Consider the following 27,875-nt stretch of genomic DNA (forward strand, 5'->3'; position numbering starts at 1 on the left):
AATACAGCTTGATACTGTGGTGATTCACCTTCCCCACTATGGGAGGATCAGGGCGTGGAAAACCAACCTCGCCGTAACTTTTCTTCAGAGTACTGCAGTCTGGCAGTCCCGTCCCCTCGGACTCGCACTGAAACCGGGACGGGACTGCCAGACTGCAGTACTCTGAAGAAAAGTTACGGCGAGGTTGGTTTTCCACGCTTTGATCCTCCCATAGTGGGGAAGGTGAATCACCACAGTATCAAGCTGTATTGGGATATCAATAACACTTATCAAATAAGAGGCCCTGTCGCGAACTGGTTAAAATTTTCTATAGAAGAGGAAGATCCAAAGACGCATGCGTATGGCACAATCTATTCGGGATTTTCTCGGAAACATGTTGTGGAAGGATTGGAGCCCAGCTCTACCTACAGGTTCAGACTAAAAGTTACGAAGTTTAATGGTGAATGTGCATACAGTCCACTCGTCTCCGTCTCCACTACAAGGCTCTGTTCATTTGTTTTTTCCTGGATACTCTGCTGGAGGACCATTGGGAAGATCGTTTCAAGATTCTGATTCCCTGTGCAGCCCAGGTGTATGGCTACTTGCTTGGCTTGATCCATTTGGATCGTTCTATTTGGTAAGGGTCAGTAATACCAGGAAGTTGTGATCCATGTCCGTGGTTTATCCTCTGATCCAGATTTCCTTTCACTTTTTGGATAGCTGTTTTTGAATTTGATTTTTCACAGAACTGATTACATTATCTGTTATACCACATTTTTTATATGAACTTTCTTCTTCATTGTTTTCATCATTGGACTTTTTTATATTTATTTTTGTCCCTTATGATTGGATAAGACATAATTTATCACACATTAGTTAGCGCAACTCCACCTTTTTTCTAGCTGTGATTGTGAGCTCCAGCAGGGAGCGAAATGCATCGCACGGCTTCCTTCTCCCCCCCCCCCCTTTTTAAAGTCTTAGAGAGAGAGCGAGACTTGTAAAGCGCAACACATGCAAACTGAATCGCCTCTGGGCGCTGTATCCATTTCATGGGTAAGGAACCCCTTGACCTCAGAAGAGATGGGTTTTAACCTTTCTCCTGAAGGCCAAGTGGTCCGACTCCAGTCGGATGGTGGTTGGTAGTGCATTCCACAGTCGCGGTCCCTGGACTGCAAATCTTCGATCTCCTTTGGACTTGTATCTGGCTTTGGGTATCTGGAGGAGGTTTTGATTGGTGGATCGCAGAATGCAATTGGGGTTATGGGCTTTTATTTTTTCACATAGATATTGGGGGGCGTTGCCTTGAATACACTTATGTATTAGGCAGAGTGCCTTGAAAGTGATTCTGTCTTTTACTGGCAACCAATGAAGGGATCTCAGTGAAGGCGAGATTGATTCCCATGTTTTTTTCCCAGTCACTAGTCGAGCGGCCGTATTTTGAACGACTTGCAGACGAGTGATTTGGTATCTCTAGATAGAGGGCATTTGCGTAGTCGAGTCTGGAATTGATGATTGTTCCCACCACGACTGCAATGTCCTCTTTCGGGATAAAGGGCGTGAGTCTGCGTAGTAGGCGCAGCAGATGGTGGGATCCGCTGACTACTGACCCTATTTGTGTATCCATTGTCATGTAGGTATCGAAAATGACTCCAAGACTTTTGACTTTGGTGCTAGGGGTGATAGTTTTACCCAGAATGGGTGGGGGAGTCCATGTTGACGCGGGGTGATTTTTTTTTTTTTTTTTTTACATAACAACATTTCATTCATGTCTTCAGACAGCAGGGCAGGGTGTTGCGCTACAGTGGGTTGACACGTGGTACCATCAAGTGAACATGCTGCATTTTTATGTACCGCATCGCACATCACACCAGCATCATGGTGTAAACATCTGGGGCCAGATTCTCGTACATCTGTGTATGTTTGCGCGGGCGTAACGTATCCGATTTACGTTACGCCTCCGCAACTTAGACGGGCAAGTGATGTATTCTCAAAGCACTTGCTCCGTAAGTTGCGGCGGCGTAGCGTAAATTGGCCGGCGTAAGCCCGCCTAATTCAAATGTGGGACAGGGGGGCGTGTTTTATGTTAATGTTCTGTGACCCGACGTGATTGACGTTTTTCACGAACGGCACATGCGCCGTCCGTGGAAATCTCCCAGTGTGCATTGCTCCTAATATGCCGCAAGGACCTATTGGTTTAAACGTGAACGTAAATTACGTCCAGCCCCATTCACGGACGAGTTACGCAAACAACGTAAAATTTTCACATTTCGTTGCGGGAACGACGGCCATACTTAACATTGGTACGCCGCACTTACGCCACCATATAGCAGGGGTAACTTTACGCCGGGAAAAGCCTAACGTAAACAGCGTAACTGTACTGCGTCGGCCGGGTGTACGTTCCTGAATTTGCGTATCTAGCTGATTTACATATTTCGACGCGTAAATCAGCGTACACGCCCCTAGCGGCCAGCGTGAAATATGCAGTTACGATCTGATGGCGTAAGGGACTTACGCCTGTTGGATCTAAGGGAAATCTATGCGTAACTGATTCTAAGAATCAGGCGCATAGATACGACGGCGCAACTCAGAGATACGACGGCGTATCTGGAGATACGCCGTCGTATCTCTTGAGAATCTGGCCCCTGTTTTTTGTGCCCTAGAGGTGACCCGTGTTTATCTAGTGTGAAAAAAATACAGGTCACCACACATAGTGTGACCGATCTCTTAATCAGGCTATTATAAATGAATTGTAGATGTGCAATTCTTAAAGCGATTGTAAGTGATCAGCTTGTAAAACAACCCATTCAGTTTAAAATGGAAATGAAAGGAAAATTATTGTATAGATATAAAAAAGAAAAAAAACAAACAAATAAATGATCACATTCCCTCTGCTCTCAGCTGCACAAGAGCTGGAAGAGGAGAATCAGCAGTACACTGAGCTTCCCAGTGAATGGCTGTGCAGCGGGGGAATGTCAAAACAACTCTGATCATTGGAGGAGAGCAGGCAGAGTTCCTAGCATAGCTAGAGAACTGACCATGATGTGCTCTCCTGCTTTGTGTGGTCAGTTTTTAATAGAATGGCATGGGGGACACCAGGGATTGCACATAAAAGGAACAAAGAGAACAGGATACTTTCTCATACAAGTACATGGTACAACATAAACACATCAAGAACATGAAGTGTTGCGGTAACAAACGCTTTAAACCACAAATGATTGTGGCCGAACCCCCCCCCCCCCCCCCTCTCTATGGTAGCGTCATTGTTTTACATTGCATTCTCACAGCATCTATTTGTGAATACCACTGCTGGCTTGAATTATGCCAGTGGTAAATTTATTCCATCAAAAAATGTGGCCTGTAACCATACTTAAAATACACCTGTCACTATTCCAATTGAAAAAAAAAAAACAGATGTCCTACCAATAAGTTGTCACAGATCCCACTGCAAATCTTCCCCAATGTATTGGCATCAAGTGGAGCAAGAAGGAGGACATCTGCCCACCGTCGCAACTCAATATGAAGAACGGGGTCAGAGCGCTGCGTCCACATCTACATGTATAGAATAAAAAAAATAAAACACACATGTATAAAGGTCAATGTTTACCACTGAAAAAATAAATAAAAAAATCTGTAAATATGAACTCTGTAATGTAAAAAACTAAAAGTACTTTTAAAGCAAAACTTAAGATGCAACACAATAGGTTATGAGTCCTTAAACAACATGGCTGCATTTGTTTTCTTTTTACCTTAAATTTAAGGTAAATTTAATTTAATTTATCAGCCAACATGTGTTTGGGTCCTTTCACACGGGCCTGTCCATTTGACGGACTTCGCTTTGCTCAGCAGGGGATCGCTCCGTTGATCCCTGCTGAGCAGACGGATGACAGGTCTGTCTCCACTCACTGTGTAGAGGACCTGTCAGAGACCCGTTCTCTATGGGGAGGTCGGAGGAAAACAGACCGCTTGTCCGTTTTCATTTGATCCACCAGACTGAGGGAAAATAGGGTCACCATCCGTCTGGATTTCATGGACAGGATCGGATAGCAGCGGGTGCCAGCGGACATGTTACCTCTGACATCCGCTGCTTCAGAGGAGTGAATGGAGCGTCTGATCAGGTCCACCTGAAAACCTGACAGACCTGATCGGAAAGCCTCCCCATCTCATTTACCAAAGGGAAGGAGAGATCAGTAGTTTACAGTTGAAAAAATATGGTGGCGTGTGCTTTCAGTTTACTTCACTGGACATTTCCGACAAGATCAACAGGTATTTTCTTTACTTGCCGACAATGTTCTGGAGCGTGAAAAACAAACAAACAAATGCAACCACCATATCCAAGATCTGGTAAGACACAATAGATACAATACTTGTTTAATGCATGTGGTTAGCCTTTAGCTTGATTTTTCGGAACTGAAAAAAAATAAAAACAATATTGAGACTTTGGCAGTGGTTGAAAAAAAAGTTGAAGGTTTTTTACCTTCATGCATGAAGGTAAAAAACCTGTGTGCTGCTCCCCCCACAGCCCCATCTACATCCAGCGATGTGCATGAGAGCCTCAGCTATCCTGAGACTCCCTCTCCTCATTGGTTGAGACAGCAGTGGGAGCCATTGCATAACCTGCTTCCTTTTCCAGTAACGAACGAAAAGTGTAGCTGAAAAACTGTCCCTGGAATCCATTGAGTGGCACAGACATTGCTAAGAAGAGTGTCTGCACCAACATACTACAAATATCATTCAATGTGACAAATTCATGTACAGGTCTGAAATATGCACATGAATGTGTTGCAAAGCCTGCATTGTGCACATATCTAGGAAGCCGTGCTGTTGAGTTTCACCGGTTGCTAGGGCACTGGTGGCCTTGGGACAGCCAGCATCCTAGCAACCAAGGATGCTGTAAAGCTGAGCCTGATTGGTAGGATGCCAGTGGGAAACACAGCAACAAAATGATTTTTTAAGCCTGATGCCATGTACACACGATCGTTTTTTAGCATGAAAAAAAAAAAACTTTGTTATTCAGCATGCCCAAAAAAATAAGTTTTTCCAACTCCATCATTAAAAACGAAGTTGCCCACACACACCATAGTTTTAGAAAAATTATGAACAAAGCGCGGTGACGTACAACACGTACAACGGCACTCAAGGGGAAGTTCTATTTGCCTTTGGGCTGCTTTAGCTGATTCCGTGTTGGTAAAAGACGATTCGCGTTTTTTTGTCTGTTACAGCGTGATGAATGTGCTTACTCCATTATGAATGGTAGTTTTACCTCAACGAGCGTTCCCATCTCATAACTTGCTTCTGGGCATTAAAAAGTTTTTTGCCCACACGCGATCATTTTTTACAACCCGAAAAACGTCATTCAGAAGCCGAAAAACGATGTAAAGCCCACACACGATCATTTTAAATTACGTTTTTAAAAACGTATTTTTTTTCATGCCGAGTTTCCTTTTCAAACTACATAGAAGGATTTCTTGGATTTGTCACATCCATTGCAACATAATGTAAAAGTATCACTATTAAAAGCGAAGTAAGGGGTCTTTTATTTTTTTTAGATTTATACTTACCCCTGTGGATGCAGCATTGGTCCGAGGCTCGGCATCTCTGCACTGAAAACCGAGCGATCGAACATTGCCAATCATTGTTTTCAGAGCTCCGTGAGCAGAGAGCTGTAGACTGTCAGTCACAGCTCTCTGCTCCTCTCCCTCTGAGCTCATTGTAGCGCTGAGCTGTGGAGGGGGCGGAGCGTCCCGCTCAGGCTCTTAGCGCCTCGCTGAGAGGCGACTCGCTGAGGGCCCTTGCCGCACCGCTGCGTCCTCCTGCAGTCCGGTCGGCCGTGTACCATAACCGCGCAGTACAGGAGAATCAGGTTCCTGTTCCCGGCCGGACTGACAGGAAGTGCACACACTGAGTGTTCCCTTCCTTTCAGTCCTACCCCGGGAACAGCAAACTGAATCTCCTGTTCCGCGCGGTAATGTTACACGGCCGACCGGACTGCAGGAGGAGGCAGCGATGCAGCAAGGGCCCTCCCTGCTGGGGCCCCTGTGCGGACACCAACATCTGCCGGCGTGTGTGCGAGGATAGAGGTAAGCCGCCAACCCCCCCCCCCCGCTTCTCAACTTAAAAACTGAAACTGAAACGTCACTTTTTTTGCCTGGGGCCCCCAAATTTCTTCAAACGGCCCAGCCTGTACCACACGATCGGTTCATCCGATGAAAACGGACCGATGGATTTTTTCATCAGATATCCGATGAAGTTGACTTTCATCAGTCGTGCCTACACACCATCAGTTAAAAATCCGTTTGTGTCAGAACGCGGTGACGTAAAACATTACGACGTGCTGAGAAAAATGAAGTTCAATGCTTCCGAGCATGCGTCGATTCTAAGCACGCATGGATTTTTAACCGATGGACTTGCCCACAGACGATTGTTTTTTTCTATCAGTTTTTTAACCATCAGATAATTTTAAAAACAGGTTCATCACCGATGGGGAAAAAAAACGATGGGGCCCACACACGATCGGTACGTCCGATGAAAACGGTCCATCAGACCGTGTGACAACATGAATGCCAGAAAAGTATTACATAGTGTATGCCATCTCTACTGAATCGCCACATCTAGCTACAGGCCTTAAGGATTTCATAGGAACAAAAAAAAAATCTCCACATCTTACCTTCCACTCATCATCATCACTGAAAATCGGTACAGATATTTCCTTTATATTATAAAAGTGTTTTGCTTTATCCGTAGTCACAACCTGCACTTGTACCTACAAAGAAGACATTCAGTTATATAGAATATGATGCAGGACACAGAAACCAACAGCACAGAACATATGACAACCTGTGTTTAGACCAGGGGTGGGCAATTATTTTTTCGATGGGGCCACATGAGAAACTAAAAATATTTTGGAGGGCCGGGCCAAAAGGCTAAACTCAATACTGCATAAAATCAATTGTATTTCTTTAAAAAAGCAGTAAATATCATTGTTGGAAAACTGGTACGAGTACTTGTTATAGACATGGCACAGGAGGGGGACAGAGGCTGGGGACATGACACAAGAGGGGGACAGAGGCTGGGGACATGACACAGGAGGGGGACAGAGGCTGGGGACATGACACAGGAGGGGGACAGAGGCTGGGGACATGACACAAGAGGGGGACAGACGCTGGGGACATGACACAGGAGGGGGACAGACGCTGGGGACATGACACAGGAGGGGGACAGACGCTGGGGACATGACACAGGAGGGGGACAGACGCTGGGCACATGACACAGGAGGGGGACAGACGCTGGGGACATGACACAGGAGGGGGACAGACGCTGGGGACATGACACAGGAGGGGGACAGACGCTGGGGACATGACACAGGAGGGGGACAGACGCTGGGGACATGACACAGGAGGGGGACAGACGCTGGGGACATGACACAGGAGGGGGACAGACGCTGGGGACATGACACAGGAGGGGGACAGAGGCTGGGGACATGACACAGGAGGGGGACAGAGGCTGGGGACATGACACAGGAGGGGGACAGAGGCTGGGGACATGACACAGGAGGGGGACAGAGGCTGGGGACATGACACAGGAGGGGGACAGAGGCTGGGGACATGACACAGGAGGGGGACAGAGGCTGGGGACATGACACAGGAGGGGGACAGACGCTGGGGACATGACACAGGAGGGGGACAGAGGCTGGGGACAGGCAGCCACTGTTTAATCAATAACAATTGATTAAACAGTGGCTGCATGTGATGGCACAGTGGCTGCGTGTGATGGCACAGTGGTTGCGTTTGATGGGCACAGTGGCGACAATTGATGGCACAGTGGCTGTGTTTGGGAACAGTGGCAACAATTGATTGCACAGTGGCTGCGTGTGATTGGCACAGTGGCTGCGTGTGATTGGCACAGTGGCTGCATGTGATTGACACAGTGGCTGTGTTTGGGAACAGTGGCAACAATTGATTGCACAGTGGCTGCGTGTGATTGGCACAGTGGCTGCGTGTGATTGGCACAGTGGCTGCGTTTAATGGGCAGAGTGGCTGCGTGTTATTGGCACAGTGGCTGCGTGTGATTGGCACAGTGGCTGCGTTTGGGCACAGTGGCTGCATGTGATTGGCACAGTGGCTGCGTGTGATTGGCACAGTGGCTGCGTGTGATTGGCACAGTGGCTGTGTTTGGGAACAGTGGCAACAATTGATTGCACAGTGGCTGCGTGTGATTGGCACAGTGGCTGCGTGTGATTGGCACAGTGGCTACGTGTGATTGGCACAGTGGCTGCGTGTGATTGGCACAGTGGCTGCGTGTGATTGGCACAGTGGCGACAATTTATGGTGGCACAGTGGCTGCGTGTGTTGGCACAAGTGGCTGCGTGTGTTGGCACAAGTGGCTGCATGTGTTGGCACAAGTGGCTGCGTGTGATGGGCACAGTGACCCCTCCCGGCCCTGCCTACTGTTATCACCGCGGCGGGGAACATTACAGACAGCGTTCGTTTGAACAGCTGTTTTCCCCGCTGCGCATAGACACTCCCCCTTGGACGGATCTGTCCAATCGCGAGCAAGGGGGAGTCACATAGACACTCCCCCTTGCTCGCGATTGGACAGATCTGTCCAAGGGGGAGTGTCTATGGCATAGACACTCCCCCTTGGACGGATCTGTCCAATCGCGAGCAAGGGGGAGTCACATAGACACTCCCCCTTGCTCGCGATTGGACAGATCCGTCCAAGGGGGAGTGTCTATGCGCAGCAGGGAAAACAGCTGTTCAAACGAACGCTGTCTGTAATGTTCCCCGCCGCGGTGATTAACGCGTCGGCGATTTCGGCGGCGGGGGTGGGCCGGATTAAAAGGTCCGCCGGGCCGTATACGGCCCGCGGGCCGTAGTTTGCCCAGGTCTGGTTTAGACAAACAAGGTAGTGCTTGGTGAAGAACATTGACGAATGTACTGCTACAATATAGGTGAATGGATTTCACATAGCGAAGGTTATGGAAACAATTTGTTATCTGGATTCTTCGTATTAATGGCTAAAGTAAAAAACAGTTAAACGTCATCCTATCTATCGCTTGCTTCTCCAAAACCGTGTATATTGTTAAGGCAGACCTGTGGGTGGTTCAGACATATGAAGATGGCTCATTCTCCGGGTTGTAGACGTCTCAAGGTGCCTGCCCACAGTTTCAGCTTCTTTAGAAATAAATTTACATTTGTGGGGTGGAATGGTTTCATAAAGAAAAATGAACCTACAGCTCACATGGTCACCGTTTAATTTATCTTCTTTTTACCCCTTAGGCCTCATTCACACTACGGCCGTTCGGGTCCGTCTGTCACGGACCTGAACGGCCGCTCCATGCATTCCTATGGAGCGTCGGATGTCAGCGGATACATGTCCGCTGACATCCGACCCGATCCGATCCACTAAAAACAGACGTATGGGGGCCACGTCCCCATCCGTCCATGCGGATCGGATCAGGTAAGATCTGATGAAAACGGACATGCTGTCCGTTTTCATCAGATCGCTCCATAGGACACAGCGGTGCCCGACAAGCCCCTCCCCGCTCAGTGAGCAGAGAGGAGCTTGTCATCTGTCGGCTCAGCGGATATCTGCGGACTGATCTCCCGCTGAGCCGACGGGAGCAGGCGGACACTGTAGCGACGGAATCTGCCAAGTGTGAATGAGGCCTAAAACTGAAGTATAGTTTTTTGTTTTGTTTTTCGCTATCCATCACCAGGGTCATAACTTACCCATAATTAAAGTGACTGTAAACCATCACCTTGTAAAACAACCCATTCAGTTTACAATAGAAATAAAAAAAATAAAAAAAAACATCTGTGTATAGATAAAAAAAAAAATATATATATTCGAAATAACCTTTTAATAAGTGATCTCATTCCCTCTGTTCTCAGCTGCATAAGAGCTGGAGGAGGAGGAGGAGCAACGGTTCACTGAGTTGCCAGTGAATGGCTGTGCGGGGGGGGGTTATCAGGACAAGTTTGATCATTGGTGGAGAGCAGGCTGAGTTCCCAGCATAGCTAGAGAACTGACCATGGTATGTTCTCCTGCTTAGGTTAGTGTGGTCAGTTTTTAATAGGAGAGCAGAGGGACTGACAGGAACACCAGAGATGCAATACAAAGAGAACAGGATAGGTTTTCATACAAATACATTGTACAGCAAATACATATCAGGAATATGAAATGTTGGGTTTTCAAACACTTTAAGTGTGTCCCACGTCCTCATTGGCTGCCGCTAAGTGCAATGGTGCCACTTGCCCGCCCATCCGTCTTCTCTCTTCCATTCACAAAACTCATACTATTCTTTCCCAAAATGAAAAGCGCTCTGTGATTGAAGGAGGCACATCCTGTCATTCATTGGTCGGTCCCCCCGCTCACAGAGCACGAGATTTGAGAATAGGTAAGAAAAGACGAGGGGTGAGGGAGCACCGCCAATGTATCACACTCGCAGCACCCCGATCTCAAGTCCCACAAAGCCCTAAGATCATTGCTCTGGGAGGGTATCCGCAGTCACTGTACCCCCATATTCCCTGAAAGCAAGCCCTGAAGTAGATAAAATATTCCTCTAGCATGTAATCTGCACTTTGTATGATATATGTTCAGCATGGATACTGCTTGTGTACACTCACCCCGGGTATTTGTAGAAGACCAGATACGAGAAGTGGAAGCTTCAGTGCAGCCACACTGCCCGTCACGCCCACAAGCACATGGGCTTCACGTGGTGTGGGTGTAGTCATGGCCCTGGGAGATTCCATGGCAGGATCGACGTTCTCAGGAAACCCATCCATGGTTAAATCCTGTGGAAAAATAAATAGACGGATATTCAAAGATCAACGAAAGCAACACTTGAACAGTGAACAGTTCGACTTCCTGAAAAAAAATATTGGGGAAATTACATTCATTACGAAACCGAATGTTAAAAGTAATTTTGAATGGAATTTACAGAGTCATTAAATGTACTATTTTTGGTACACATGTTTTTGTAGCACCCTCTACCTTAGGTAGGTGCTAAGTGTAGGGTTGTGTAAGCCGCCAGTGCAGGTGCAGGTAAATTTAAGCAGGCCTATTTGTTCTGATCTGGGGGCAGGGGAGTGGTTTAGTGTAGCAGTAGGTGACCGACATGTACTTTAGCTCTTGGGCGCCTCCTATGTTTCCAGGGGGATACGGATTTTCATGGCTCTGTAATATTATAAGAGGGGGATACAGATTTTCATGGCTCTGTAATATTATAAGAGGGGGATACAGATTTTCATGGCTCTGTAATATTATAAGAGGGGGATACAGATTTTCATGGCCTGTAATATTATAAGAGGGGGATACAGATTTTCATGGCCTGTAATATTATAAAAGGGGATACAGATTTTCATGGCTCTGTAATATTATAAGAGGGGAATACAGATTTTCATGGCTCTGTAATAATATAAGAGGGGGATACGGATTTTCATGGCTCTGTAATATTATAAGAGGGGGATACAGATTTTCATGGCCCTGTAATATTATAAGAGGGGGATACAGATTTTCATGGCCCTGTAATATTATAAGAGGGGGATACAGATTTTCATGGCTCTGTAATATTATAAGAGGGGGATACAGATTTTCATGGCCTGTAATATTATAAAAGGGGGATACGGATTTTCTTGGCTCTGTAATATTATAAGAGGGGGATACGGATCAAATAATACCTGCATGGCTGTGTTACATGATGACATGAACGCACACATATGACATCGAAAGCTGTTGCATAATTGACACTTGTGTTTGATCTCATATTTTTTTTTTGTTTGTTAGAGCACAACAGCAAATATAAATGACAAATACTGTTTTGGTGGAACACAGTCAACATGGGGTTAGTATACATTGTCTAATATTTTTTATGACTAATTTTGATACATTTTAAAATATATTTTGTTGTTGCAGATGCTGAGTCATTATTACATAGACATAGATGAAATTTAACATTTGTGCTATAATAACCAGATATTATTGACACATACACACCATAAGCTTAGCAATGCATGTGTATGCATCAAAGCACAACTGCAGGCAAAATTTTTTTTTTACCATGCAGTGGGGCTCTGATGGCACTGCATGTGTTGACTGCTCTCTTTCTCCGGGGATGGGGATGAGGATAAGTTATACGCAGCCAATCCAGATACATGGTCCCTGCAAATACATATGTACTGTAGATTATAAGATCATATCAATATTAGGCACTCTTACCTTAATTGGTGTGTATTCTTTTTTCTGTTTAAGAGTTGCAGGATTTTTCTGACATTGTTCACACTTCGTAACCTTGCACAATACAAATATTTATAGGTTATTTAAAACCTATATTAAAAAATGCATAATATGGTTGTAAGAAGTTGTGTATGCAAGCAGAGAAACTAGAGATAGTTTATATGAAAAGTTATCTTCAGCAGATCACGCTACCATCTTCCATCCAGTGCTGCTTTGCTTGCCGCACTCTGCTCTACTGTGAGCCTTGCGAGGTATGGGAGTGAATCGACTAAGACAGGGGTTGACAAATTTGCTTGGAATCTAGGAGCCGGCTAAAACGCACCCTGTTCCGACGAGCTCGCGTGCAGAAGCGAACACAAACGTGAGCAGCGCCCGCATATGTAAACGGTGTTCAAACCACACATGTGAGGTATCGCCGCGATTGGTAGAGCGAGAGCAATAATTCTAGCCCTAGACCTCCTCTGTAACTCAAAACATGCAACCTGTAGATTTTTTTAAACGTCGCCTATGAAGATTTTAAAGGGTAAAAGTTTGTCGGCATTCCACGAGCGGACGCAATTTTGAAGCATGACACGTTGGGTATGAATTTACTCGGCGTAACATTATCTTTCATAATATTAAAAAAAATGGGGATAACTTTACTGTTGTCTTATTTTTTAATTAAAAAAAAAAAGTGTAATTTTTTCCCAAAAAAGTGCGCTTGTAAGACCGCTGCGCAAATACAGCATGACAGAAAGTATTGCAACGATCGCCATTTTATTCTCTAGGGTGTTAGGATAAAAAATATATATAATGTTTGGGGGTTCTAATTAGAGGGAAGAAGATGGCAGTGAAAATAGTGAAAAATTACATTAGAATTGCTGTTTAACTTGTAATGCTTAACTTGTAATACCAACGGCCACCACCAGATGGCGCCAGCTCACAAAAAAAAAGTCGCCAGGACACTATTTCTAGTCGCCATGGCGACCGGGATTTGTCGAGCCCTGCACTAAGACATGGTTGTGAAGAACTGGAGTGGTAGGGGGTGATGTTAAAGCCAAGAAAATAAGTACCCTACTGTCAGGGGGAATTGAGAAAGAAGAATACAATGCTTTGGGGCGGAGTGAAATGGGGTAAGAGGAGCAATCAACTGTGGATGGTGAAGTGTAAAGAGGATAACATCATTATTGAATCAAAGAAGGACACTACTGTGAGGGGAGGGGGTGTTAGTGTGCAATGGAAGGCACTACTGGGGAAAACAATGTGAAGGGAGGTAGGGTACACTAACTGTAGTTTGTGCTGATTTGAAGGGAGTTGGAGGACACTGATGTAAATGAAGACTACCATAAAGGGGATGGCGGTGCTGTGAAATGGGCCTGAGTACAAAACTGTGAAAGCGGAATAGTGATGTGAAGTTTGGGTTTCTGATCTAAACCAGGATTGTGATATAAAGGGGGTGTTAATTACACCGAGATAGTAATGTGATTAGCATAGAACAGAAGTGAGCTGTGATTTAAAACAAGTGCGTCATTGCATAAAAATGAAATTAGGAACTGTGCTGTAAGACAATTTTTCTTAACAGGACCTCCTGAATTTAAATTATATAACCACAAAACTATAGGATGTACAAGGGTGCATCTTGTAATTCACAATCCTAAAAATTCAAAATTGTAATAAAGATGTGTTTAACATTTTTGAAAAGCTGTCCAAAGACGATTTTTAGAAAATAAACCTACCCATCTACGAATATCTACTGTCATCCCAGGCCAATAGAACCGACTTGCTATTGTTTGCGTGGTCCTTACAATTCCACTGTGTCCACCAACAGCACTATCGTGAAACTGGCGAAAAAGTTCAGTGGTTTCTTTTTCGCTGGTCACTACTTTGACGCATTTTTTTTTAAGTCCACCAACATAATGTAGTAAACCATCTATTTGGGTAAAACATTACAATAAGAACAGGACCCATTTATTCATGTTCATAGCAATCTTAATCTAAAACAAAATGAAAACCCAGAATAATGTCAAACACTTTTTCGGTACTACTTCTGTGGGTCACAGGAGCAGGGATAGACTGGCCATTGGGACTACAGGTAGTTTCCCGGTGGGCCGGTGACTCAGTGGGCCGGCTTCAATGACAGTGGACCGCCGCCCCCTCCGCTCCTCTGTCTCTCCCTTCCCGCAGCGCTCACCTGGGGGGAACAGAAAAGCAGGGGGGAGGACCAGAGGAGCAGGGGGAGGATCAGGGACGACGACAGAGGAGCACGGGGGAGGGGACAGACAGCTGACTCAACAGCTATGGCCTGGGAATTTCTCACATCTGCCTAATATTGTCTCATAAGGGGGGGCACCGAACTGAATCTTTGCCCCGGGTGAAATAATGTCTAGCTTCCCCACTGGTACTGCCTATAAGAGTACCAGTACCAGACGTTCTACTCTAATAAAGTAGAACGGCTAGTGGCTAGTGAAGGGGGAGAGGGGGCTTGGGTGGCCGGGGGGGGGGGTGCGGGAGTTGTCCGGCCCCCATGGGAGAGACCTGTCAAAGTGGGCCTGTCTGGATGAAGTCCAGGGCCAAATTTTTGTCCCAGTCCATCCCTGCACAGGAGTATGCTTAGTTTTGGTTTTCTGTGACCATGGGCAAAGCTGCAGCCACAGAGCTGAGTATGTGTGTTAATTTTTGTATCCACACTAAAATTCAACCCCAACCAAGGTGTACATTTAACCACTTCCTTACTGGGCACATATACCCCCCTCCTGACCAGGTGAAATTTCAGCTTCTGGCACTGTGTCGCTTAAAATGACAATTGCGCGGTCGTGCGACGTGGCTTTCAAACAAAATTGGCGTCCTTTTTTTCCCCACAAATAAAGCTTTCTTTTGGTGGTATTTGATCACCTCTGCGGTTTATATTTTTGGCGCTATAAACAGAAAAAACGACAATTTTGAAGGAAAAAAAACAATATTTTTTAATTTTTGCTATAATAAATAGCCCATTTTTTTTTTTTTTTTTTTAATTCTCAGTTTAGGCCAATATGTAGTCTTCTACATATTATTGATAAAAAAAAAAAAAATCGCAATAAGCGAATGGTTTGCGCAAAAGTTATAGTGCCTACAAAATAGGGCACCGAATTATTATTATTTTTTTTATTTTTATTTTTTACTAGTAATGGCGGCGATCTGGGATTTTTATTGGGACTGCGACATTATGGCAGACACATCGGACACTTTTTACACATTTTTGGCGCCATTCATATTTATACAGCGATTAGTGCTCTAAAAATGCACTAATTACTATATAAATGTGACTGTCATTGAAGGGGTTAACACTAGGGGGTGAGGAAGGGGTTAAATGTGTACCCTGTATTGTGTTCTAACTGTGGGGGAGGGGGGTGACTGGGGGAGGTGACCGATCTGTGTCCCTATGTACAAGGGACACAGATCGGTCTCCTCTCTCCCCTGACAGGACGTGGATCTGTGTGTTTACACCTCATCATTACACACACAGATCCACGTCCATGTCTGTGTACCGCCGATCGCGAGTGCCTGGCGGACATCGCGGCTGCCAGGCACGCGCATCGGCAGGTCAGTGATGCGGCGGGCACGTGCGCGCTGCCGGCGGCGCTCGCGCGCCCCCCAGTGGCGAGGAAGGCCGGAGGCCGTAAAATGATGGCGACCCGGAGAATAACAACCACTCTGCGGCTGTACAAAGTCGTACGGCCGTCAGCAAGTGGTTAATAGTTAAGTGGTGATGAGCCTCATCACAGTGAATCAGGGTGGTAATTTCCTAAGAGGTAGGAACCAAATATCACCTCTCTTCACTCTACCGTGCTGTCCCTACATTAGCTACAGTGTTAGTATAGGAATGTAACTGTTTAAACTGTGCAAGCTCAGAAAAGTCTTAATACCGGTGTAAACTTGGTGTTATATCCCTTGAATTTACCTCCAAGTCAGACCAGGTGTTAAAAACTTTTTTTTGTTTTTAGTGTAGAAGAGGAAATTCACTGCTCACTGTGGACAATACGTTCTTCATGACAACACTATTATATACTTCAGGTTATGTGTTCATCTAGAACCCTGTGTCGGCAGCAATCGCATATCATCATATATAATGGCATAGGAGAGTGGATATCTATGCTGAGAAACGGGAGAGGAGTAGACTTCAATGACGGAGAGGTGAATATTTCCTATTGCATGAGACGGCTTTCCTATGCCAGTCATACATGGATAATAATTTGGCTGGTTCAGCAGGGACTGACTGAAATTCGATCAATGTATGGACAGGCTGGTTGTACAGAAGTAGAGTAGTAGATTGACTTCTGTACAAACAGCCTGTCAGTTTTATCTTATCAATTAGTGCTGCCAGCTATAGGCTGGAGGGGGGAAGTATCCCTGCCATCAGTACACAATAGCTCAGTTGAAATCGTTCCACAGACATCAGTGTGAATGGGTGAATCATGTTTTTTTTTTTTTTTTTCTCAAACTCGCTGGTTGAACCCCAACAAAAATTAATGGCCCAGATTCTCGAAGGCGTTACGACGGCGCAACACCATTAGCGCCGTCGTAACTCCTCATCTGGCCCCGGGTATCTATGCGACTGATTCTTAGAATCAGTTGCGCATAGGTACCCATTAGATCTGACAAGCGTAAGGCTGTTACGCTGTCAGATCTTAAAAGTAATTTTTTTTCCCGCCGCTAGGTGTCGCATCGTCGCTTTTCCCCGTCGTCTATGCAAATGAGGTAAGTACGGCGATTCCCGAACATACGCGAGGTTGACGCAGCGAATTAACGTTGTTTGCGTAGTGTACCCGACGCGTAAGGTTGCCCCTGCTATTAGCAGGGGCAACCAATGTTAACTATGGCCGTCGTTCCCGCGTCGAATTGAATCAAAATTACGTCGTTTGCGTAAGACGTCCGTGAATGGCGCTGGACGCCATTTACGTATACATCTAGGCAAATGACGTCGGGGCGACGTCATTTAGCGCAATGCACGTCGGGTAATTTACCCGACGGAGCATGCGCAGTACGCTCGGCGCGGGAGCGCGCCTAATTTAAATGGTGCCCGCCCCATTTGAATTGGGCGGGCTTGCGCCGAGCAATCTAACGATACACCGCCGCAAGTTTACAGGTAAGTGTTCTGAGAATCAGGATTTAAACCTGTAGACCTGCGGTGGTGTAACGTAGAGCTCATACATTACGCTGCCCAGGAGCAGCGCGAATGTATGAGAATCTGGGCCATTATGTATGGCCAGCCTTAGCATGTCTGAAGCTTGGCAGCTGACATATATGATTGATATGTACTCTTTTTTTCTAAGGGCCAGTTAACACCATGCCAGCATATCAATCACACAGAAATGCATCATTAGTTCCTGTGTGATTCACAACGCATGCAAAACACACTCCGTTTATGATCTGCAATGGATGTCAATAGAAAGGTAATGAAAACCCAAATGCAGATTGCAAATGCAGTGAATTTTGCATGCAGTCTGAATCGCACAGAAATGTACTGTTTATGTGTGGGCATGGTGTGAACTGACCCTAAAAGAGGAAAATAAATGGTTGCAGTGAGCTAGGGGTGAGTGGGATGGCAGGTAAAAAAAAAAAACTTTATTATTTTAATAAAGGTATGTGTGTGTGTGTGTGTGTGTGTGTATGTATATGTATATGTATGTTTTAAATGTTTTTCTGGGGTTTCATTTTGAGGATATGCCTATCATCCTTGGTTAGATTCAGGATTAACCTTTAATGCTTTAGGGTGGAGGATGTTAGGGGAAAAAAAAAAAATTATATATATATATATATATATATATATATTTTTTTTTTTTTTTATTAATAATACAAAATAATAATAATAGTAGTCAGGGTGTATATGTGTTTATTTTTTGTTTAGAAACATTTCTGAGAAATCATCACAATCCTTTTACTGCAGATCATTTTTCTTACACAGGATGGCTGTTGTGCAGCAAATTAAACCTTCCCCACATTCCTTTCACCCTCTAACTGTATAACTGTATATAGTGGCTGGCTGTATAACTTTTACAGTACAGTGAATTCAGGATGAAAATTTTGATAACCGCTGGGAGACATGATTGCCATCTAGCCACTGCATGGAGCATAGTAAATTAGGCAGCAAGCCCCCCCCCCCCCCCCACACAAAAAAGGATAAAAAAAAGGGTGACAAAATTATTTCTAACCTAAACCAACATTTATTTGCTTAATACAGTAAAATAATGTCACAATGATACTTAAATCTAAAGGCATTGCTTATCTTAAAAACCTATATATTAACTTATTGATAAAAGTGCATCATGTACCAAAATAAGTTCTCTATAAATAATACAAAAAACAGACCCTTTAATGTGAATTTTCCTGCACGACGTCGAATAATATCTTTATTGCTTTTTGTTGATCCTTTGGGATATCTTCCTGTTCTTAAGTAGGAAAATACTTCTTTTGCCTGTGTAGCATCCATGTTAACTAGTAGCGCCATAAAAGCAGAGGAAAACAGCAGTGAATAATGATGGTGCTCAGAAATCCAATATTATGTGCAGACTGATCTCTGGGCAAGACTATTATCAATAAGAAAGCCTATGAAATGTGACAGCCCACTTTAAACTATATTTCTTTCCCCCCCACCTCCTCCCACCAAAAAAAAATAAAAAAAATCCATATAAATAAAAAATGAAGATCAAAATATTTTGTGTACTTATTAAACCATTATATATATATATATATATATATATATATATATATATATATTTTTTTATATATATATATATATATATATATATATATATATATATATATATATGAGTATATATATATATATATATATATATATATATATATATATATATATATATATATATATAACAGCCCATGATAAACTATATGTAACCACCCCCAACAAAACAAAAAATCTATATAAATCAAAGATCAAAACAAATTTGTGTGCCCCAAATAAATATATATAATCAATAAGAAGGCCTCTGAAATGTGACAGCCCATGTTAAACTATATGTCCCCCCCCCCCCACACAAAAAAAATCCATATAAATAAAAAATGAAGATAAACACATGTTGTGTGTGTACCTATTGAAAAATAAAACAAAAAAGGATATCTATATATCTATCTCTATCTATCTATCTATCTATCTATCTATCTATCTATCTATCTATCTATATATATATATATATATATATATATAGTTTTTTCCAATAGGAGAGCCTCTGAAATGTTACAGCCCATTTTAAACTATATGTACCACCACCCCCCCCCCCTAAAATAAAAAAATAAGATAAACATAAATAACAAAGATCAAAACTTTTTTTGTGTGCACCTAGAAAAGTAATTATATATATATATATATATATATATAAAATATTACAAAGAATATAATATATATTCTCCTATTCCCATGTTAATATATAACAGCCTATGATAAACTATATGTAACCCACCCCCCCCCCCCCCCAACAAAACAAAAAATCTATATAAATCACAGATCAAAACATCTTTGTGTGTGACAGCCCATGTTAAACTATATGTGCCCCCCCCCCACAAAAAAAATCCATATAAATAAAAAATAAAGATAAAAACATTTTTGTGTGTGTACCTATTAAATAATAAAACAAATTATATATATATATATATATATATATAACAAAGAAATATATACCGGTAAATACCCTCTTATTCTAGTAGAAGATGATCCAATACTTTCCAATCAATATTCAGCAGCAGGAGGAGATTTTCAGAGCTATTGGAGGAGGAGAGGCAGTGCAAGCATGTTCACAGAGAATAAATAGGCAGGTGAGGAGGAGGTGCAGGGCATGTCAGGGCAAGCCTAGATGAGTAATGTCTAGAACAGGGATATGCAAACTCAGCCTCTGGGTGTCATGCTGGTGGCTGTCAGATTCTTGCTATGACCCATGGGACTTGTAGTCCTGCAACCTCTGGAGGACTGCATTTTGCATTTCCCTGTTTTTTTAATTACAAATTTGATACATTTGTGACCCCCAATGTAAAACCATGTAAAGTGACTAAACAGTTGACCTCCAGAAGGCTTTAACCCCTTCTTCACAAAGTCACTTTGTTTGCTGAACAAACTTTACCAGACTATTTGACACCGACCTCACCAGTGACTCTAATACAGTGATCAGTGCTAATATTATACACTGTGACTGTACGAATGACACTGCATGTGAAGGGGTTAAAGGGTCACTAAAGGAAATTTTTTTTTTAGCTGAAATGACTGTTTACAGGGCATAGAGACATAATAGTTAACTGATTCCTTTTAAAAATGATTAAAAATTGATAAAAAAAACAATCATATAATGTGCCTGCAGTGTAGTTTCGTTTTTGCTGTTGTTTGCTGGTTCTCTGATGTACAGAGAGCCACTAGAGGGCAGTCAGCCAATAGAGAGCAGTGATACTTTGTCTAAAACTCCTCAGCACCAATCCAGTTTTGTTTTACACACAGTAATCACACCTCCTTGATTAGTGACCACCGTGGGAAATCTCCCAGTACTGTGGTTATCAGGAAACAGGCAACCAGGAAGTGTCCAAAACAGAGAGGATTTACAGCAACATCAAAGCAAAAACGAACAATGAGGACATGAAACCAGGACTGCAGCAAGGTAAAGGAAGCTATTTAGCTAAAAAAAAAAATTCCTTTAGTGTCCCTTTAATATTACATGGCAAACAAGGGGTAATTGTGTGCCTTCCAATGTATGTGTAAAGTGCCCTGCTTTTACATGTGGGTATATAACCTTTTCTTCTTTTTGATTTTCAGGTAAAATAAACAGCCAGATTCCAATTTGAGCAAAAAGAATTCCCTGAAATGAGCTGTAAAACTTGCGCTGTGTCCGGTCACAGTGCAGGTCAGGAAGTGGCCCACCACAAACACTGAATATCAGCCGAAATAAACAGGCATAATGCCAGGCCTGGCGATGACTGCAGCAGGCCGGCGGGAAAAGGTAAATGTGACATTCATCTCATCTATACATTCAGCCCTGGTTTACACTACCAAGATTTCTTGTTGACTTTCAACCTATGGGTGACAGGAATGTCAAGTCAGGAGAAAAAAAACAGTGATTTCATGGGTGCCATCTTAATTGTAGTGACTTGAGTAGCTGCAACAAAAATAATTCATACACTACCTTAGGGTGACTGATATGTGGCACAATTCCCATACTTCTAAATATGAACTTGGCAGCAAATCATTTTATATTTTTAAAGTGATCAAAAATGTATATATTTTTTTTAACCACTTCCAGCCCTAGGACGTCATATGACGTTCTGGACTTTCAGTGGGGATATCTGAATGATGCCTGCAGCTACAGGCATCATTCAGATATCCATCTCTTCAGCCGCCAAATCCCTGCACCATAAGAACGAAAGATCATTCTTATAGGCGGCGGGAGGGGACGCCCCCCCTCCCGCCGCCATCCGGTGCTTCTCCGGGCTCTCCTTTGCCATCGGAGACCCGAAGAAACGATCCGCCGGCGTCCGATGGAAACCATAGAGTAGACTGGTGACCAGATGGTCACCAGTCATCTCTATGATCGTCGGAGGCCCGGGCGCGATGTTATGACGTCACGCCCGGGTCCTGGAATGTAAACACAGCCGCAATCGCGGATGAAAACATTAGATCGGTGAATTTTTTTTCACGATCTAATGCTTTCCAGCCTGGAGGAGAGATGTGGGGTCTTATTGACCCCGCATCTCTCCATAAAGAGTACCTGTCACAGTGATTCCTATTACAAGGGATGTTTACATTCCTTGTAATAGGAATAAAAGTGATAAAAAAAAAAAAAAAAGTGTAAAAATAAAAGAAGTTGAGTAAAATAAAAAATAAAATAATAAAAAAAAAAATTTTTAAACGCCCCTATCCCCAGTAGCTCGCGCTCAGAAGCAAACACACACGTAAGTCCCACCCACATATGTAAACGCCGTTCAAACCACACATGTGAGGTATCGCCGCGTGCGTTAGAGCGCCAGCAACAATTCTAGCACTAGACCTACTCTGTAACTCAAAATTTGTAACTTGTATAAAAAAATAAGGCTCGCCTATGGAGATTTTTAAGTACTGACGTTTGGCGCCATTCCATGGGTGTGCGCAATTTTAAAGCGTGACATGTTAGGTATCTATTTACTCGGCGTAACTTCATCTTTCACATTATACAAAAAAATTGGGCTAACTTTACTGTTTTTTGTTATTTTTCAATTCACAAAACAGTTTTTTCCCCCCAAAAAAAAGGCGTTTGAAAAATTATTGCGCAAATACTGTGCGAGATAAAAAGTTGCAATGGCCGGCATTTTATTCCCTAGGGTGTCTGCTAAAAAAACATATATAGTGTTTGGGGGTTCTGAGTAATTTTCTAACAAAAAAATTATGATTTATGCATGTAGGAGAGAAGTGCCAAAATAGGCCCGGTATGGAAGTGGTTAAGTAACAAGCATGTCATACTTACCTGCTCTGTGGGGTGGTTTTGCACAAAGCACCCTCGATCCTACTTTTCTCGGGTCCCTCGCCATCGCTCCTGGGACCTCCCTCCTGCATAGTGCCCCCACAGCAAGCAGCTTGCTATGGGGGCACCCGAGCTAAGTCGTTGATCTGTGTGTCAATTCAGACATGGAGCCATGACTCTGATTTTGATTGACAGCAGCATGAGCTAATAGCGACCGCTGTGTGTCTCAGCAAATCGGGCTTTGTAAGCTGCAATTGTTATTTTAATGGAAATGTGGTGGCAAGGAGTGGTTTGGATGAAAAATAATTGCTCCATACGCCCATGCCTGGGAATTTTGACTTTTGAGATCACTACTGCAAACCAACCTGTAAGATAGCATCTGTCAATCTTGTGATTGTAATTGGAACACTGTGTTTTTATATTGCTTCTTATAAAAAAAACTATGTGTATTTCAGAACACAAGCGAGATGTAAAAAGAATGTGGCTTAAGAAGAGGAGCAAGAGCAGCAGGAGAAGGACCCCGTTGACCCGTAAAATCAGAACATGAAAGAGAATCTACTGTCATAACATGTTCTGTGACAACGTTTATGACAGAGAAGGCTGCAGGAGCACAGACCCACCGCATTGGAACTGTCTACTGTAGAAGATCCTCAAAGTGAAGGGGGCTGGTCAAACCACACACTGCGTACATTAACATATGTTCTGCAGTGATGTCCTAACAAAAAAAATGGACAGTACATTACTCTTAGGCGTGTTTAGAATGAATGTGCCATGCGAACAAATTGGCCATGATAATTGAACTTATGCGGACTGTGCAATCATTCATAGACTAGATTAGTTGGAACAAGGATGCTAAGCGTCATATAGGACCGTTAGACAAAGACCTAAAAAATAAGAATAAATCATTGCAGATGAAAAATGAATTGTCTCACTCTGTTTTGCTATAATTGACCATAACAAAATTTTAAAAACAAAGTCACCTTCAAGTTGCATTCACTTTAATGCAGGGCTTAACAAATCCCAGGCGCCAGGTCGCCATGGCGACTAGAAATAGGGTCCTGGCGACTTGGCTTGGAAGTGAGCTGGCGTCATCTGGTGGTGAGCCGTTGGTATTACAAGTTATTACCACCAGATGTGTAAGCTGACGCCATCTGGTGGTGGCCGTTGGTATTACAAGTTAAAGTGGAGTTCCACCCATAAATATAACATTACATCAGTAGTTTTAAAAAAATTTCATTAGTCCTTTAAGAAAAACATTTTTTTTTTTAGATGCCTTCAAAGTGTTGTTGCTAGGCAGAATAGTTAATCTTCCCACTTCCTGCACCTAGGTGCTTAAGCTTCCTAACCTACACCGCACAGACTCCTGGGAATGTAGTGGGTGTAACTTTCCAGGAGTCTGTGCACTCCCCAGTCTCGAAGAATCATGTGACTTGGACAGTACACTGCTTGTGCAGCACTGAGCATGTGCAAGGCTGAAATACAGGAAGTCATACAGTCTGGCTTCATGATGCCCACACTTAAGATGGCCCCAGTCAATTTCTATTTTATAAAGTGTCTAAATGCTGTAACAACCTAACAAAACGGACCTTAGTTTACAGACTAACTTTACTAGAATACATTAAGTTTGTGTATTACAGGGGTATTTATATTTAAAAAGTGAAATTGTGGCCGGAACTCCGCTTTAAGCATTACAAGTTAAACAGCAATTCTAATGTAATTTTTCACTATTTTCACTGCCATCTCCTTCCCTCTAACTAGAACCCCCAAACATTATATATATTTTTTATCCTAACACCCTAGAGAATAAAATGGCGATCGTTGCAATACTTTCTGTCATGCCGTATTTGCGCAGCGGTCTTACAAGCGCACTTTTTTGGGAAAAAAATTACACTTTTTTTAATTAAAAAATAAGACAACAGTAAAGTTATCCTCATTTTTTTTAATATTATGAAAGATAATGTTACGCCGAGTAAATTCATACCCAACATGTCACGCTTCAAAATTGCGTCCGCTCGTGGAATGCCGACAAACTTTTACCCTTTAAAATCTTCATAGGCGACGTTTAAAAAAAATCTACAGGTTGCATGTTTTGAGTTACAGAGGAGGTCTAGGGCTAGAATTATTGCTCTCGCTCTACCAATCGCTGCGATACCTCACATGTGTGGTTTGAACACCGTTTACATATGCGGGCGCTGCTCACATATGTGTTCGCTTCTGCGCGCAAGCTCATTGGGACGGGCCGCGTTTTCTGGCTCCTAACTTTTTTAGCTGGCTCCTAGATTCCAAGCAAATTTGTCAAACCCTGCTTTGATGTCACAACATTAGAAACCAAGCTGAAATGTTGAGTTCACATAAAGTGCACTTCTGGTTCTGAAAAATGAGGTTTTAGCCAGATGGTAAAATTGTGTGACATTTCACTAGGAGAGGGAGTGACTAAAGGCCCCAACAGTTGAGGGGTAGGGGATTGTCAGTGGTGAGAGGGTCACTTACTTTTGGGGATGGGGTGGTCTGTCAGTGAGGGTTTGTGGTCAGTAGTTGATGGGTCGAGGTCTGTTGGGGGTGGGTGGTCGTCGCTGTGGATGGGGGGGGGGGGCAGGGGGTAGTTAGTTGAGGGGTGGGGGTCTATCAGTGGATAGTGATGGGGCAGTGTATGTCAGTGAGGGGCAGGGAGCAATAGTTTGGCCTGGGGGAAATCAGCTTGGGTTCTGTCAGTAGGGGTCAGGGATATTACGATGGGCACAATTTCCCAGGCTGCATTATTCCAATCAGGAGAAATTGAGGTGATCCATAATTTCACAACCTGAATTTTTAGCAAAGGGGATGCTCGAGGCCCTGGACATGTATAGGGCCAGAGTTGTGGCCCCTTAAAGTTCACTACCACATTTGTGCCATAGATTAACATAGCGGGCCAAGGTAGCCTAAATTTAGGACCCCATAGTAGGCAGGGCAGAGGGGCACTAAATTAAGCCCCTCATACCCCGTGACATACAGACTGATCCCTGTGGAATACAGACTTATCCCCCCCCCCCCGTGACATACAGACTGATCCCTGTGGAATACAGACTCATCCCCCCCCCCGTGACATACAGACTGATCCCTGTGGAATACAGACTCATCCCCCCCCCCGTGATATACAGACTGATCCCTGTGAAATACAGACTCACCCCCCCCCCCCCCCGTGATATACAGACTGATCCCTGTGAAATACAGACTCACCCCCCCCCCCCCCCGTGATATACAGACTGATCCCTGTGAAATACAGACTCACCCCCCCCCCGTGACATACAGACTGGGCCAGATTCATAAAAAAGATACGACGGCGTATCTCGTCGTATCTCTGTGTCCGGCCGGTCGTATCTATGCGCCTGATTCATAGAATCAGGTTACGCATAGATCTCCCTAAGATCCGACAGGTGTAAGTGACTTACACCGTCGGATCTTAGGCTGCAATTCTAGGCCGGCCGCTAGGTGGCGATTCCATTGCGGTCGGCGTAGAATATGCAAATGAGTCGTTTTGCTGATTCACGAACGTACGCTTGCCCGTCGCAGTAAATTTACGCCGTTTCCGTAAGAGAAATGCGGCGTAAAGATAAAGCTGCCCCCTAGGTGGCCTAGCCAATGTTAAGTATGGCCGTCGTTCCTGCGTCGAAATTTGAAATTTAACGTTGTTTGCGTAAGTCGTCCGTGAATGGCGCTGGACGCCATTTACGTTAACGTCGAAACCAATGACGTCCTTGCGACGTCATTTAGCGCAATGCACGTCGGGAAATTTTAGGGACGGAGCATGCGCAGTACGTTCGGCGCGGGAACGCGCCTAATTTAAATGATCCACGCCCCATTTGAATTAGGCGGGCTTGCGCCGGGCGGATTTACGATACGCCGCCACAACTTTACAGGCAAGTGCTTTGTGAATCAAGCACTTGCCCGTAAAACTTGCGGCGGTGTAACGTAAATGTGATACGTTACGCCGCCGCCGATTTACGCAATTATACGTGAATCTGGCCCATTGATCCCTGTGAAATAAAGCCCCCTCTTGTTGCTGTACCTTGTAGCTCGCAGACGCTGTCATCCAGATGTATCTCTCGGCGGCGGGTGAATGGTTAATCTGACACGGCACAGTGTTCGTCGGCAGTAGCTCTGCGCTCGACTTCAATTGCCTGAAATCGGCACATGCGCAGTTGATACCGATCTTCATGGGATACAGATCTCCATGCTACACCGGGTCCTCCTAGGTTTAGTAACACTTTAAGGCAGTTGTGAACGCAAAAGGGGGTCCAACCCGGTACTAGCAAGGTGTACCTAATAAAGTGGCCAGTGAGTGTATATTAGGAGGTGCCTCTGTTGCTTATGATTGGCTGCCTGCTGCGACAGCTTCCTGGTGGGATAGCTCAGGCAGGTGGGGTCTGGTGTCCCCAATGGAAGATTTCCCCTCACTTCCGGTTCTGTACAGACAGGTGTCCTATCCCCCTCATTACTCTCTCTAAATATTACAAAGTTTTGTCCCTACTGCTCCTTTACCATCTCACTGGAATCAGGCAAGACACATGTAATTATAGTATCAGTGTCCTCTTCCAATATGGAGGAATTAAATAAATAACATACCACATCAATTCCTCATTACCACCATCATTAGCCGCCCTCCTCTCTATAGCTGCATTCCGTAGCAGTAAAATCTGTATGTCATGAAAATCTGCATCCCATGCAGCTACTGAGCATGTGCCGATTTCAGACAATAGAAGTCGAGCGCCGAGCTACTGCCGACGCGCGCAGCTCAAAACAGCATTAACTCCTCACATGCTGATTGATCCACTGCATCCAGTACAGCTAGACTGAACTTAGACCTGGATCCATCTGGATGACAGCGGGGGACACAGGCTGGTTGCAACGAAGATATAGCAACAATCTGTATAGGCTATACACAGTCTGTATGTCACAGGGGGGGTCAGTCTGTATGTCACAGGGGGGGTCAGTCTGTATGTCACAGGGGGGGTCAGTCTGTATGTCACGAGGGGGGGTCAGTCTGTATGTCACGAGGGGGGGGCAGTCTGTATGTCACAAGGGGGGGTTAGTCTGTATGTCACAAGGGGGGGTTAGTCTGTATGTCACGGGGGGGGTCAGTCTGTATGTCACGGGGGGGGGCAGTCTGTATGTCACGGGGAGGGGGTCAGTCTGTATGTCACGGGGGGGGGGTCAGTCTGTATGTCACGGGGGGGGGGT

General features: G+C 44.2%; 1 protein-coding gene across 5 annotated transcripts in view; it reads right to left on the reverse strand.

Annotated features, from left to right (window-relative positions):
• Positions 1–27,875, reverse strand: part of PPCDC (phosphopantothenoylcysteine decarboxylase) — a 62,198-nt gene that overhangs the window by 33,478 nt on the left and 845 nt on the right. The window contains exons 1-8 of one of the 5 annotated variants that reach the window (XM_040342886.1): positions 27,261–27,383; positions 19,875–19,945; positions 18,538–18,663; positions 13,929–14,122; positions 12,196–12,267; positions 10,605–10,772; positions 6,644–6,739; positions 3,400–3,528 (exon numbers count right to left, since the gene is read on the reverse strand). In XM_040342886.1, coding sequence (XP_040198820.1) covers positions 3,400–3,528; positions 6,644–6,739; positions 10,605–10,772; positions 12,196–12,267; positions 13,929–14,122; positions 18,538–18,658 — 780 coding nt within the window. In that variant the 5' untranslated portion in view covers positions 18,659–18,663; positions 19,875–19,945; positions 27,261–27,383. Of the gene's footprint in view, positions 1–3,399; positions 3,529–6,643; positions 6,740–10,604; positions 10,773–12,195; positions 12,268–13,928; positions 14,123–18,537; positions 18,664–19,874; positions 19,946–26,703; positions 26,824–27,260; positions 27,386–27,875 lie in introns of those variants that run through there. The other 4 variants (XM_040342885.1, XM_040342887.1, XM_040342888.1 and 1 more) reach the window with 4 other exon arrangements.

The sequence above is a fragment of the Rana temporaria genome, chromosome 3 (assembly GCF_905171775.1).
Source record: "Rana temporaria chromosome 3, aRanTem1.1, whole genome shotgun sequence".
In the NCBI taxonomy this organism is placed as follows: Eukaryota; Metazoa; Chordata; class Amphibia; order Anura; family Ranidae; genus Rana; species Rana temporaria.